General features: G+C 45.5%; 1 protein-coding gene across 6 annotated transcripts in view; it reads right to left on the bottom strand.

Annotated features, from left to right (window-relative positions):
* Nucleotides 1-14140, bottom strand: part of CACNA1G (calcium voltage-gated channel subunit alpha1 G) — a 236304-nt gene that overhangs the window by 170987 nt on the left and 51177 nt on the right. For all 6 annotated transcript variants that reach the window (XM_088482620.1, XM_088482626.1, XM_088482622.1 and 3 more), the window contains exons 3-5: nucleotides 6744-6841; nucleotides 3902-4061; nucleotides 2355-2646 (exon numbers count right to left, since the gene is read on the bottom strand). In XM_088482620.1, the coding sequence (XP_088338746.1) occupies nucleotides 2355-2646; nucleotides 3902-4061; nucleotides 6744-6841 (550 nt within the window). The remainder of the gene's footprint in view (nucleotides 1-2354; nucleotides 2647-3901; nucleotides 4062-6743; nucleotides 6842-14140) is intronic.

Genomic DNA, 14140 nt, shown 5'->3' with positions numbered 1-14140 from the left:
GAAAAACTACGGTAAAGTTTTTGGTATTTTATAGTTTGGTTTAAGTTGTTAAAATATTCTATTAAGTGTTACAATGTCTAATTTATTGAACAAAAACAGCAGCAATGGTGCCATATCACAAGAAATTACATCCAAAATAACTCCAGGTTTAGGAACTGAGTTGACAGAGGACCAGAGAGCATCTGTTCACTAGGTACAACTTTGGGCCAGGCTGTCTGCACCCAGGCAGTTCATGACCGAAACATGCGTCCATGAGGAGCAGCTGGAGAATATCCTCAGCCTGCCTCGATGCTGTCAGCTGCGGTACACAGTTACTGAGTTGTCAGACCCAGTAGACCACTACACGCAAGCTTATTGTTAGATGGTGCTAGTCTTTGGACAAACAGAGTATCAGGAGGTCACCAGACACTAATTAGCAGATGTGTAGGACTATCCACTAATTCCAGTGCAGGGAGCTGGGGTCAGATTTTGTCAACAACAGAGATTGGAGGATGGTTTGTGTGCATTATAAACATATATCTGGGCTCTGTAAAGCCATCAGTGAATAAGAGCAGGTATATCTGAATTATAAGCCAGAAATTTTATATGGTTGGCATGAAAAAGGCAGTAGAGATTTTAGGGGACTGCACTGTATCGCAACAATATTTTTTTATTGTAGATCCCCTGAAAACTAGACAACCTGCACTGTAAAACCAGTTGTATTGTATAGTTTTCTAAAACAAAATATGGTTGGTCATAAATAATAACCACTAATATGCATTGTGTTTTTACTTATGGTAACGGGAATACTCTCTGTACTGCAGAAAGGTCACTAGACTGCTCACAGTATTACACCAAAATTACTGACATTCTCTGAATGCACAATTTTTAAAAAATGATCTTTGTATAGTATGTATCCCAACTCCAGCTGGGTATGGTATGGATGGTAACTATGGTACAAGGATGAAAAATCTACAGTGTCTAGATACACAGTCAGTGTATCTAGTGTCTGTCGACCACACTAGGTAGAAAGGTTCAAAAGGTCAGCAGAGTCAAAAGGTCACACAGAAAAGGTCCAAGGAAGCAGCTGTGCATTACCGTCCAGCAAATATTAAAATACTGCAGGAGGTGTCTATAGGACGCCTTCTGACAGCAATAGCGACCTGGGTGCAATGTCCGCAAACGCTACCACGGATCACCATCGCGACCATTGGTCGTGATGGCGACAGCACAGGCCAGTCAGAGTAAGGCTGGCAACCTGCGAGGCCAGGAAATCTGCATCTAGCATCACAGACTCTGGCCTTGGCATTCCCGAGAAACAGGGACGATATGCCCCCATTTCCAAGAACGATGCCCAGGCTCTCCGCTCCCGAAACACTGAGCAGGTGAATCATGCTGCAGCTTGGGGTATTTGTGAGTGAGATTGCAGGACCCGTTCTGCACATGCGCAAAACCGGTCCTGCTCATGTGCGGTTTTCCGGTAATCGGATAACTGCATTTAGAACTTCACTAGCATCAGGCCCTGAGACAACATTGAATTGTCTGTGTATTTCTACACCTGGATAGGTAATGATGCTAATAACAATTACAGAAATCTGTTGTGTTATGCAATGGTCAGTGGCAGGGGCATCTTTACAGAGGAGGGGGCCCATGTGCATCCCCCATCACAGGCCCCCTCCTCTTACCTTGGCGGTCGGCATCCGACTGATGTGGCTGGCCGGCCACCGCAGAATCAATAGACTGGGCACTAGAGTGTGCCCGGAGTCTATTGCGCATGCGCAGATCGCCGGGGAAATGGCACGGCCGCCATTTTCCTCACAGCGTATGCGCAAAACGCCAGAAAAATGGCCGCGGCGGCCATTTTCTGGCATTTGAGCGGCGCTGGGAGGCTTGACGCGGGACCTTTGAGCGGTAAGAGTTACATAATATGGGTACGGGCCCCCCCTGGACCCATGGGCCAGTGTGTACCTCACACCCTGCACCCATTACTGTAGGTAGGTTGTAAAATAAATAAGGGGAAAATAGTAATCATGCTGCCAATGCTGAAAATGTGTTTCCACAGTTATTTAGCAAATACAGAGCTCACATAAATGTATAGTAGTCTGAGCTATTACTAGTCACGTTCACTGAGAATATCCACAGAATACAATGAGTGAACCAGGAGCTGTCACTGTCCCTAACATATATAAAGCTACAGATGTACAGTATGACATTTGTCAGCGCTTGTTTTATTTTTATACACCCACTCTTTGGCTGATCGGGAGTTCCATGTTGTGTGATGTTTTATATAAATGTTTAAGAACAAATGAAATATCATGTTGTAATGCATAAAATATTTATATATATATATTTATATATAATATATAAATTCTTACCTGAAAAATTGCAATCCAAGCATACCCAATATTATCAAAATTGATAGCACCTTTGAAAGGGTTATGTTCTCCTGCTGAACAGTTTGTATAATACTGATTCCAGTTGACACATGAAGTATTGCTGGTGTTATTATAAAAATTATAATCCAGTGTACACTCAAGCCCTTCTTCCCTTCGTGTAGGGACACTGCGACAATACCGCATGCCATTTTCTCTGGCTTGTGAGCAGATGAAAGGATTCTCATCCTCATTCTCAGTCTGATAGTACCGTTCCAATTCCAGGGAAACAGGACTGCAATAGACACGTTAAAGATCATGTTTGCTGAGAAGCAAATGACAGATTTGACATTGTAACAGAAATGCTCTATGGTAGTTGTGTACCTTAGAGCCAAAGTAGTCTATTTCTAGTAAGCCTGCCTTTAACATATTTGAGGTGGGTGGGAGTACAATCATCCAGGACACTCTGGGCCTGATATAGCGTGCACCACTGATCGTAGATTCATGATTATCGGGAATCTGTGCATGCTCAGGACCCTCCTGCGTAGTTGCACGCAGACCCTTCAATGCCTCTGCCGGATTGACAGGCAGAGGGATTTAAGGGGCAGGGCAGGGGCGGCCGGTGTTCCCAGAAATGGGGGCTTGTCCATCTCATTTTCTGGGAGTGGTCTGTCCAGGATCTGCGTTGAACGCAGTGTCCTCGGCTCGCAAGCCGGCCAGTCTGAGTACGCTGAGACTTACCATCGCCGTCCACCATTGCGACCATCGACCACCGATGGTCGCAATGGTGATCCCAGCCTGCGACCTCCGTCGTAGTGCTGGGATCGCAAATGCAGCAAGGGGTGTCATACACATCCTTCTACATTTGCATACTAGCAAGGATCGCAATTGCAAAGCTGCCTGCGTGCAGCTTTGCAATTGCGATCCAACCTGAATCAGGCCCTCTGTACAGAAGTTATTACAGTCACCCCAGTAGGTCCACTTATAACTTTTCAAAACACACAGCTTAATTTTAATTTGACATTCTTCCTGCAATTTGTCACAATGGAAGTCCCAGACGTTAGACTCTATTAAATGAACGGAAGGTATGCTTGGGGCAAAACAGCTGTCATCTTTACTTTAATGGTTAAAAAATAATCACATAGACCTTGGACTAGATTTATTAAGCTGCGGGTTTGACGCCATAATGTAAACTGGCAATTATATTAGAAGCAAATCATGCCTGGTTTTGCATTTACGGTATATGTTTGCCATTTTCAAATGTTGGGGGTCAAAACTGCAAAGAATCTGCGGCTTGCAAAAGCCGCCACTTGGTACGTCTTGTGTTATGGCTTTAAAATGACACAAATACATTGGGGGTTATTTACACTGTACACTGTAGGCCAGTAAAAAAGTTATAGCACTTTCCTGGAAAGCCCATATGATCCGCTAAAATATTACACTACAGTTGTATGCACACCTTGGTACTTACGAGCCAATGATTAATAACAACTTATTACATATATACTGTACTTATTATTACAGTCTATTCAATATTCATTTCAACTTACAGGCTGAAGTTTTCAGGAAGGAAGCAGCGGTTTCGTAGCAGACCAGCCCAAAGCTGCACCCCCACAATCCCAAAAATGAAGAAGACAAAGAAACAAAGTAGGAGGACATTGCCCAACATTGGCAATGTGTCCAGCAGCAACGTGACAAGAATCCGCATACCTGGAGAGAAGAACATACTGCATTAGTCTGACCACTAAAACATTGCGAACCACCTGTTTATCATAATGTATGGACTAGCACTAACATAGTCATTGTGCTAGTAATGAGTAATGATTTGTACTGAGATATGTGGATATTTCATTTGGTCCAATGTTAAACAGTTTTGTATTGAAACAAAACCAGAACAGCTGTTTTCATGTCTCTCATGTTTGGACTGACCGCCCCCAAGACAGAGTCAGCAAAAATTTCATCTCCTGTCATTAATGCACAATGAACAATACAAATGTCTGTTTAATGTTTAAAAGACGCCATTATGGTTTATAAAAGGTAAGACATGTTCCCTTTCCAACTGTGGGCCTGATTCACTATCGATCGCAACTGTAATAGCGACTACGCACCCAGTTCAACTGCGATAGTATGCTAATCCATTGCGATCGCTATGCCGTCGCAACACAACATAAGGATGCCCACTTTACCTTGCACACATTCGTAATGTTTAGCAAGACTACGAAACCATCGGTAACATCGAGTACCATCGCAGCCTCACACACACTTGCACAAGGTCAAACCTTACTCAGGAATTGCTGACTTCATCGCACGCTATGAGGCCTCAGGCTGCGTAGGGCATCGCAGTGGCTAATTTATGCACGCCCCTGCAACGGCGTTCAAACGCACTGGCACGCCTGCGTTTCCCTGACCACCCCCAAATGACACTTCCTGTCAATCACTCTGCCATGGGTCTGCGTGGTCACTGCGAATGCAGTCCCGATCGCAGTGCCCGGTTCGTGTATACACACTGCAATGCATACATATGCGTGGTATGCAACAATCGGTCAATTGCATGCGTATTAGCAACTGAGATCCAAGCTGAATCAGGCCCTGTTTGTGAAGTACAGTTGTCATTGTATTAGTGTCATTGTAAAATGTAAGGTTTAATCAATATTGTAAGAACATTACATTATGGGCTGATGCAGAGTGGAATGCAAGTCAGTTTTGTGGACATCTCTAGCATGTTTTTGCACTGTGCATGCTCCGAAGCCAAGAGTATGCAACTACAGGCAAAGCCAGGGGCGTTTCTAGAGAGGAGGGGACCCGTGTGCAGTCTCTGACAAGGGCCCCCTCCTCTCTGTCCGGCGGCCGGCAGCACACTAGCGTGAGCCCAGAGTCTAAAGAGTATGCGCAGGTCACCGGGAAAGTGGCCGCGGCTGCCATTTTCCCCATACTGTGCATGCGCAAATGAAGGGAAAATGGCCACGGCGGCCGTTTTCCAGCCATCTTTACAGCGCCGGACCCCCGCGCCGACATGGGACTCCGGAGAGGTAAGTACTACTATGGATGCAGGGTGTGCGGTGCGGGGCCCCACTGGACCCAGGGGCCCGTGTTCCCTGCACACCCTGCACCCATTATAGATACGCCCTTGGGCAAAGCTGAGTTGTGTCCATTTCAATTGCATCTCCGCTTGCGGCCCAAGGATGCAAATGGATGGCAACAGGAACTTTGCATGTAGGATGAGTTTAGCAAGGACCTGTTGGCGGAACTGCTGACAATGCAGAGTTGTGCATACTTATAATTACGCAGTTTTCAGATAGAACTTTTGCACCTAGTACAGGACTGGCGCAAGTGCACACTTATAATGGTGATGGGTATGAAACCAAGAGTATGTACAGTATACTGTAGGATTGTCTCAGAGATAAGCATACCCCTGCATATGGGTGAATATCTACATTTAATTCCGTGCAAGCAAAGTGGGCACAATTAAGAGAGACTTGCATTAAATTCTGGATTGGCCCCTATTTGGAAGAGATAAAAGTCTAAACTATTAAGTTCTCCACCTTTAAGACCTGCTCCGAAAATCTGCTGTGCAGCATAACACAGCGTGGTAAATATTTACTTAATTCCAACTTGAGCAACTTAGTGGAAATGGCAACAGCAGAATGCTTATTTTTTAACACAAATATAGCTGTATCATGCAAAATAAATATTTTGGATGAGGTTATTCATAATAACTTTTGTCACCAGTCAAAACACTAATAGACTGGGCTGTTTCAGCAGTGGACGGAACTGCAAAGCCACACACAAGGGGCTTTGCAATTCCATCCTGCTAAAATTCCAATGGTGCAGGAGGCGTCTGAAGTGAAGAGACGCCTCCTGTCAGCATCTGCGATCACAGCGCTGCGACCGAGATTGCAATGTTGTGTGGCACCAGTCAGCTGAGTAAGCCTCAGCTTACGCAGGCAGTACGGATTACGAAGTCAGGAAGTCTGTCCATGGATGCTGACCCTGGCCTCGTCTCTCCCAGAAAATGGGGGCCACACGCTCCCATTTCCGGGAACGCAGGTCATCCCTGCCCCTACAATGCCACACAAGCACCTCTGCCTGTCAATCAGACAGAGGCATAGAGGGGCCTGCGTGCAATCTTGCAGGACCGGTTGTACACATGCATAGAACAGGTCCTGAGTGCGCACAGATTCCCATTAACAGGGAATCTGCGTGAATACTTGAATCTGCATCCGCTGCTGGATCAGCCCCACTATATTGAAATCAACATTGAATAAATTATGTGTGCTTTGGGAACATTTAACCCTCAATGCAAAGCATTTTGTCACTCTCTAATACAATGTAATGCTGCACTGTATATGTATGTCTATGTTGTTCAAACCACATTAATTTAAGGGAACTTACTTGGCACCCGGTTAATGGCTCGCAGTGGACGTAAAACTCTGACGGTGCGCACTGCAGAGAAGCTGACATTTTGAAGATCCAACGAATATTCAAGCATCCTAAATACAAGATTATAGATCAGCCATATCATGCGCCTTTCTGACTGTTTGTAGTGGGTTAAGAGAATCACATTAAAAATACAATTGATTCTGAGAAAAATGCCCCAAAGGCACCATGACACATTTAGCATAGTGTTACTTATTATGGCTACATTTTTTTTTCATTACAAATTTTTTTTTTCTGAACCTCTTGTCCTCATTAATGTGGATATACTGATGCTGATCAGCTGAAGCTTTTGGTTATATTTCTTCATGCATGTAGTTTTCAGACCTTTGTTTCCTTGGAAGGACAAGGACTAGACCAGTCTTAAAAGATCTCCACAGATCCTTTTTGGTATACAGTAGATTAGCACCATGATGACCATTTGTAATTACCATTGTACATTTTTCTTTTAAAATATTTTGTACTACAGTCAGTAATACACTACACTGTAACCATATGTTTTGATGGGTTTGGTATGAAATATCTGCGGCTCAATAGCTGCCAGTTCAAATCCCGACAGCGGCATCCCGATGCATGAAGATCTCAACAGAGCAGGTAAGTACCAAGTTTGGACCCAGTAGCTAACGCCATTGTAGCCTATAGACTACAGATTGCACATTTTGACAGGTAATGGCCGCTTGCACATGCACAGTCTGATGACCGCGCATGTGCAGTAGTGCGCTGGGGATTCCGCAGCAGAAAGTAAAGTGAATATATCAGTGATCACTTTACTTTACACATTGCAGGGATGGGCTCCTATCTGAGCCCCTGTCCATGGATGTGTTATTTAATACATGTGGGCAGAGCTGTGAGAGTGAGGCTGGGGCCAGGTACTGGTGGGTGCACAAACAAATAGTGGAGGCATAGCCACGCCCCCTACAAAATATGCTCAGCGCCATGCGTCGCACAGGAGGGGTGCCAGACACCTCTCAGATACAGGGGGAGAGTGATCAGGATTATCGATCCCCAACGCACAGCAGGTAGAAAAGCAGCTGCCAGTGACAGAGGCTGAGAAGTGCTCTGGGTGGGGGGGGGGGCTCCAACAAGCCCGAGAGCTTATAACAGAAAGTAATAATGCACATGACCAGGGCTGTAACTAGGACAACAAAGGGCAGGGGGACCGTTTGGGCCTGTCAATTATCTGTTTATAATCATTCTCACTTGTAGCTTCCTTTTCTTTTATCCCTGGGATCTCATGGCTGCCCCTATCACTTCCCTGGCTGACTCCCCCTCCATCTGGCCACCTCCCCGAGCACCTTCAGTCACATCCTCTTTTATGTAACACACACATTTCAAAATACAGTCATACCCGGGACTCAAACCTATTACCTTACACATGGAGCTATCTGCCTGGCAATTTCTGATGGCAGCCCTGAACACAGCTACTGGTTCCTGACCCAGGTGTTGGCAGCATGCCTCAAGTACCCTTGCTGGTGAGTTCAGCTCCCTGCTGCTGATATTTGCTGCAGATACTCTACAAGTAGTAATCTATATGGACCTTGAGTCAGTGATCTACACTGCTGACTCTAGGCTTATGCACAGTTGTTCTCATGGACAAATCCTGCTGCAGGTGCAATTTCACCAGCACTCTCCTACATCTAGAGCTGGTGAGTTATACTGCATAATTATTGTGTGTCATCAATGCAGCCATTTGGATTCAAACTGTATTTGGCAGTGACACCTGGATAACAGAGGTACAACGGGATAGGTACCCATTCATCATCATATGGGACAAATCAGATTTGCCTTCCCTATGAGGCCATGAACCCTTTTTCGGGCGCACGTCTTATTACCCTAATTTGCGGCGCCACTGCTCTTTCTGGCACAGGGCACCAAAAAGTCTAGTTACAGCTCTGCATATGACATATAAAATTATACATTCTGCACAACACATCTGAGAGTAAAAGGGACTTCAGCTAAAAACTGCTATTAATATCTGTATGTTCTATGAGCAATCTAAGTACAGTCCAAGAGAATGAAAGAAAGAGCAGGAGGTAATACTCTGTGCAACACACATTACTTCAACACGTATAATGCCAAAAGTTCAAAACCATATAGGTAACACCTGTTTGAAAGGCATAAATGCCTAACGTTGAACAAATGAGAGAGAGAAACCACTATACATAGTGCTGAAGACCAAGGCCCTCATTCAGAGCCGTACGCTCTGAGCAGAGCGCACGCTCTGAATGAGGGCCGGCCTCCATGAAAATGGGGGCCGGCCTCCATGAAAATGGAGCGTCCTCCTGGACGCTCATATAGCTGTGGGTCACCACCCACAGGCTATACGAGCGTGCAGTTTGATGGCCGCGATGGTCTTGACCATCGAAACTGCGAGCTGGAGCCTGCGGTTGAGGTTTTCAACCGCAAGCTCCGGTGTGATTTTGGCTCTATCAGAGCCAAAATCACTCCCACTGACATCACTAGTGATGTCAGTGGGCCGGCTTCTGACGGGAGGCGTTCCCGTGGGAACGCCCCCGTCAGGGAGGCACGCCCCCGGCACGCCTACCAAAGGGGGCGTGCTGTCAATCAACATCGACAGCACGCCCCCTTTGATCAGACACAACGAGCGAAGGACTTTCCTTCGCTCGTCGCGTCTGGCGCATGCGCACGACGGAGCTCCCTCCGTCGTGCGCATGCTCAGTCCAGAACATCGACCCACTTGCGAGCGGACAGCCGCTCGCGAGTGGGTCTGAATCAGGCCCCAAGTCATACCACAGCAGGAGCACTGCTGTAGGGGGTACATGTACTAAAGTGAGAGTTTTTAGAAGTGGAGATGTTGACCATAGCAACCAGATTCTACTTAACATGTATCTAGCACCTTCTAGACGATAATAGCTATAATCTGATTGGATGCTATGGACAACATCAAACTCTCACTTTAGTAAATATTCCCCTAGGAATAAACAACAACCATCACACCAAGTAATAAACATACATACACAATTAACCACCTTCAAACTGAAGTGGAACTAGATCTAACAATATTGCTGTGCTGTGAAACTATATTGACTTAGAACAGTTAAAGTAAAAATAGACACCAGTGTAAAATGCAATGTCATCTCCAATATCTTGCTGCACAGACAGTCATGGTTTAACTTGGGGCCCTTAGCAATCAAATAGTTAAGAGTCAGACGATGGGAATGATCAATGCTGACTTCACTTGTGCAAACCTACAATTCCACATCATGAAACCACTGTTAGATTTACCTCAACAGTACCATACTGAGCCTAATGAACAGACAAGAAGTACATGCAAACTAGGAAGACTCTCCAGAGCTAAGACTCATTTGACTGCAACATAATAGGAACATTTCCAGTTGTATATCACAAGTGGATGGATAACTCAATTCCTCCCACAATTTGTGAAAACAGACAAATGCAGCTTGGGCTAGACAGAATGACGAAGCTAAGGATCATTACTCACACTGAAGAAGCAATACAATATGTCTCATTAATGGAAGCTACAACAAAGAAAGATGTCACAGTGAGGATTTCCATTGACCCGATGCAGTAGAACAAAGCTCACCTTCCCATAAAAATGATAGAACAAGTGATTGCTGACATACCTGATGCTATGTTAATCAGCACATTAGATGCAAAGTCTGGATTCTGGAAAATCTTGTTGGATGAGGAATCAACCAACTCACCAACTGTATGTGTCCAGCAAGCAATATATAGAATATAGATGGACTGAGGGTCAGTGAGGTATTTCAGAGATGCATGGAGAAGTTTTTTGCTGGAGAGATCATTGTTGATGACATACTTGTCTGAGGCCACTCCATGCAAGCACAAGAGGAATGCTTATGACAGGTCCTTCAAAAATTAAACTGAATGGAACCACGGCATATGTTGGTACAGGGTCTCAGAGGTTCCATACAAATGAGTCAAATCTGACTCCAGCGAGACAGAGGTGATGTGAAAAATGCCCATGTCTGAACATTAACCTGAACTTCACGCTTCCTGGAATGACGAACTATTTATCAAAGTTCATATTGAATTATAGTGAAGTGACTGCACCACTGTGCAGTATCACAAGCTTCTTCACCAATATGAAAAATGGTGTTGGCAAGAGCACTAGGGTGCTGCATTTGACAGGCTAAATGAATTACAGACAAGAACTCCTGTGCTTCAGTACTTCAATGTGTGCCAGCTGGTGATAGTTATCCACAGATGCTTCTCAGCACGGATTAGGTGAAGTTTGCACACAACACAACCCGCCAGGGGCTGTAGACTGCAGATGACTTCTGCTCTCAGCACAGACAAAATCACACTATGGACAAATTGAAAGAGTTGGTAGTGCTAGTAACTGCATGCAAGAAATTCCACAATTATGTTTATGGATGCCCCATATCAGTGGAGACAACCACAAGCCACTCATCGCAACCCTAAAAACAAGAAATACAATCCGCAAAAAAACTCCACTTGTTAAGAGGATGATGTGCAAACTTCAGCTATACAACCTTGATGAAATGTGTATATATATATGATAAAGAATTGTACTTTTCTGATACCCTTTCATGTGAAAACTTGCCTAATACTGAACATGATAGAGAGGAGTATGGTCACTGTGATGCCATGACTATTCTAGTGCTCTCATTGAGCAGAATCATGCAACTTGTTCTGTGCAAATTTCTGTCACAGATCACCCAGCATGGCTGGCCGGATTCATTGACAGAATTTCAAGATGACTTAACACCCTTCATAGATTACCTAAAAGTAAATAATAGCATAATATAACAAAAATCAATGTTTCATCATTCGGTGCTTCCAACAACTTTATCAAGGACACCCTGATGTAGAGACCATGACATTCAGAGTGAGGGAAACACAATGATATCTCATCAACCAAAAGAATTGCTGCACGTATTGCTGCACACAGTAGTGATGACTTTGTACTTGGTTCAAACTTACCCAACCTTATATTATCAACAGTGATTACAAAACTCAAGGGTCACTTTGCAAACAACTGACTTTGTGCATCCCTGGAATTTCAAACATGTTACTAGCAGCTCATTATATAAACAATCCAATGGCCTAACTCTGTCAAGTACATTTAGAAGAAAGGAAAAAATATATAGGCTTCTTAACCTGATATGGTATGGTTTGCAATCGCCAGCACAACGCACTATTATTATGATTCCAATGATCAATTCTCAGCTGCAACCAAAAGTAGAGTTCTAGACTCGCGGTGTTGACAAGAAAAGACGTCTAGAAACACATGGCAAGACAAGTCTACACTGAGACTGACTCCAGTTCAAACACTAGTAACTATTAGGGATGAGCGGGTTCGGTTCCCTGAGAACCGAACCCACCCGAACTTCGGGGATCCGGGGCGATCCGAGCCCAAGCTCGGATCTCCCTGTCTGCCCCGGATCCCTCTCCCGAGGCAAAACCTCGAGATCTGCTGTCGGATCTCGAGGTTTTGCCTCGAGCGGCCATTTAAAAAAAAATGCCTTTGCCTTTAATGGGCAAAGTGCTGATTGGCTGACAGAGCCGTCTGTCACGGCTCTCAGCCAATCAGCATTATGGTGCTCATTTGCATGTAGCACGGACTCGTGAGATCCGTGCTACATGCATCTGTGTGATTGACAGTGACACAGAGCACAGATGGGTCAGTGAGACCCGTCTGTGCTGCTGTGTATTTCAATGACACAGATGCACGCACGGACCAGGAGATCCGTGCTACTTGCATCTGTGTCATTGACACAGAGCACTAACGGGTCCGTGAGACCCGTCTGTGCTGCTGTGGTAAATAAAAAAAAAAAAACCTGTGTAAAAAGAGAAAAAAATGGCGTGCCCCCCCCCCAAAAAAAGAGCAACCAGCCCCGGGCATTAGTGACCCAGTGCTGGGTGTGCTTAAATACAGGGGACAAACGACATAGGGGTCCCCTGTACTTAAACACAACCAGCACCGGGCTAGTCAGAACCAGAGCTGGTTGCCAAAATACGGGGGACAAACGACGTAGGGGTCCCCCGTATTCTGCGCAACCAGCTCTGGGCTCTGATCCGGTCCTGGTTCTGGAAATACAGGGGAAAAAAATGAGTAGGGTTCCCCTGTATGTTCCAGAACCAGCACTGGACTTTTTCTAGCGGGGGGCTGATGCCACAGCCAGGGGAGCCCTTTCACCGGGCCCCCCAGCCGCAGCATCAGCCCTGACCGCTAGTCAGAACAGGCCGGGGATCCCTGGAGAGCTGGGGACCCCCCCAATAAAGGGGTCACCCTCTCCAGGGCACCCCAGGCCCAGGCTGATAGCCCGGGGCTATCCCCGCCACCCCTGGTGGCGGTGGGTGGCGGGTTGATTGTGTGGTGTGGTGTAAATAAAGAATATCAAACATTGTCTTTACAAGTAGAACTGCAAGTCCCAGCAAGCCTGCCCCGCATGCTGGTACTTGGAGAACCACAAGTACCAGCATGCAGGGCATTAAGGGCCCACTAGTACCTGTAGTTCACCTGTAAAAAAATGTTTAAAAAAAACACAGGACACACACACTGTGACAGTATAAGTTTATTAAACATACATACACACACACACACACACACACACACATGTACACATACTCACCTATGTAACCCTGTAGCATCAGTCCACTTGTCCGGTAAAGTATCCATAGGGGACCTGTGAAAAAAAACATACTCACCATCTCCTATGCGAGGTTCTGTCCTCTTCGTTCCAAAGTAGGCATCCCCGGACTTGGCAAAAAAAAAAAAACGAAAACGCGATCCACGAACTTAGTACCGTTCTATAGAACGGTACTTCCCGAATGAGAGCTTAGCGGCGGGGTATCACCATGGAAACCCCGCTGCTAAGCGTTCATTGGCTGAGAGAGGCCATCTCCCGTCTCTCTCAGCCAATGAACGGCTCCCTCCATTGTAGTCAATGCTGGGAGCCGCAAGGTTATTGAAGTTTACCCTGCGGTTCCCACCATTGACTACAATGGAGGGAGCCGTTCATTGGCTGAGAGACGGGAGATGACCTCTCTCAGCCAATGAACGCTTAGCAGCGGGGTTTCCATGGTGATACCCCGCCGCTAAGCTCTCATTCGGGAAGTACCGTTCTATAGAACGGTACTAAGTTCGTGGATCGCGTTTTCGTTTTTTTTTTTTGCCAAGTCCGGGGATGCCTACTTTGGAACGAAGAGGACAGAACCTCGCATAGGAGATGGTGAGTATGTTTTTTTTCACAGGTCCCCTAGGGATACTTTACCGGACAAGTGGACCGATGCTACAGGTTACATAGGTGAGTATGTGTACATGTGTGTGTGTGTATGTATGTTTAATAAACTTATACTGTCACGGTGTGTGTGTCCTGTGTTTT

The sequence above is a fragment of the Taudactylus pleione genome, unplaced genomic scaffold, assembly GCF_031769625.1.
Source record: "Taudactylus pleione unplaced genomic scaffold, aTauple2 ptg000290l, whole genome shotgun sequence".
NCBI lineage: Eukaryota > Metazoa > Chordata > Amphibia > Anura > Myobatrachidae > Taudactylus > Taudactylus pleione.
This window is presented reverse-complemented; position numbering and strand designations above follow the sequence as displayed.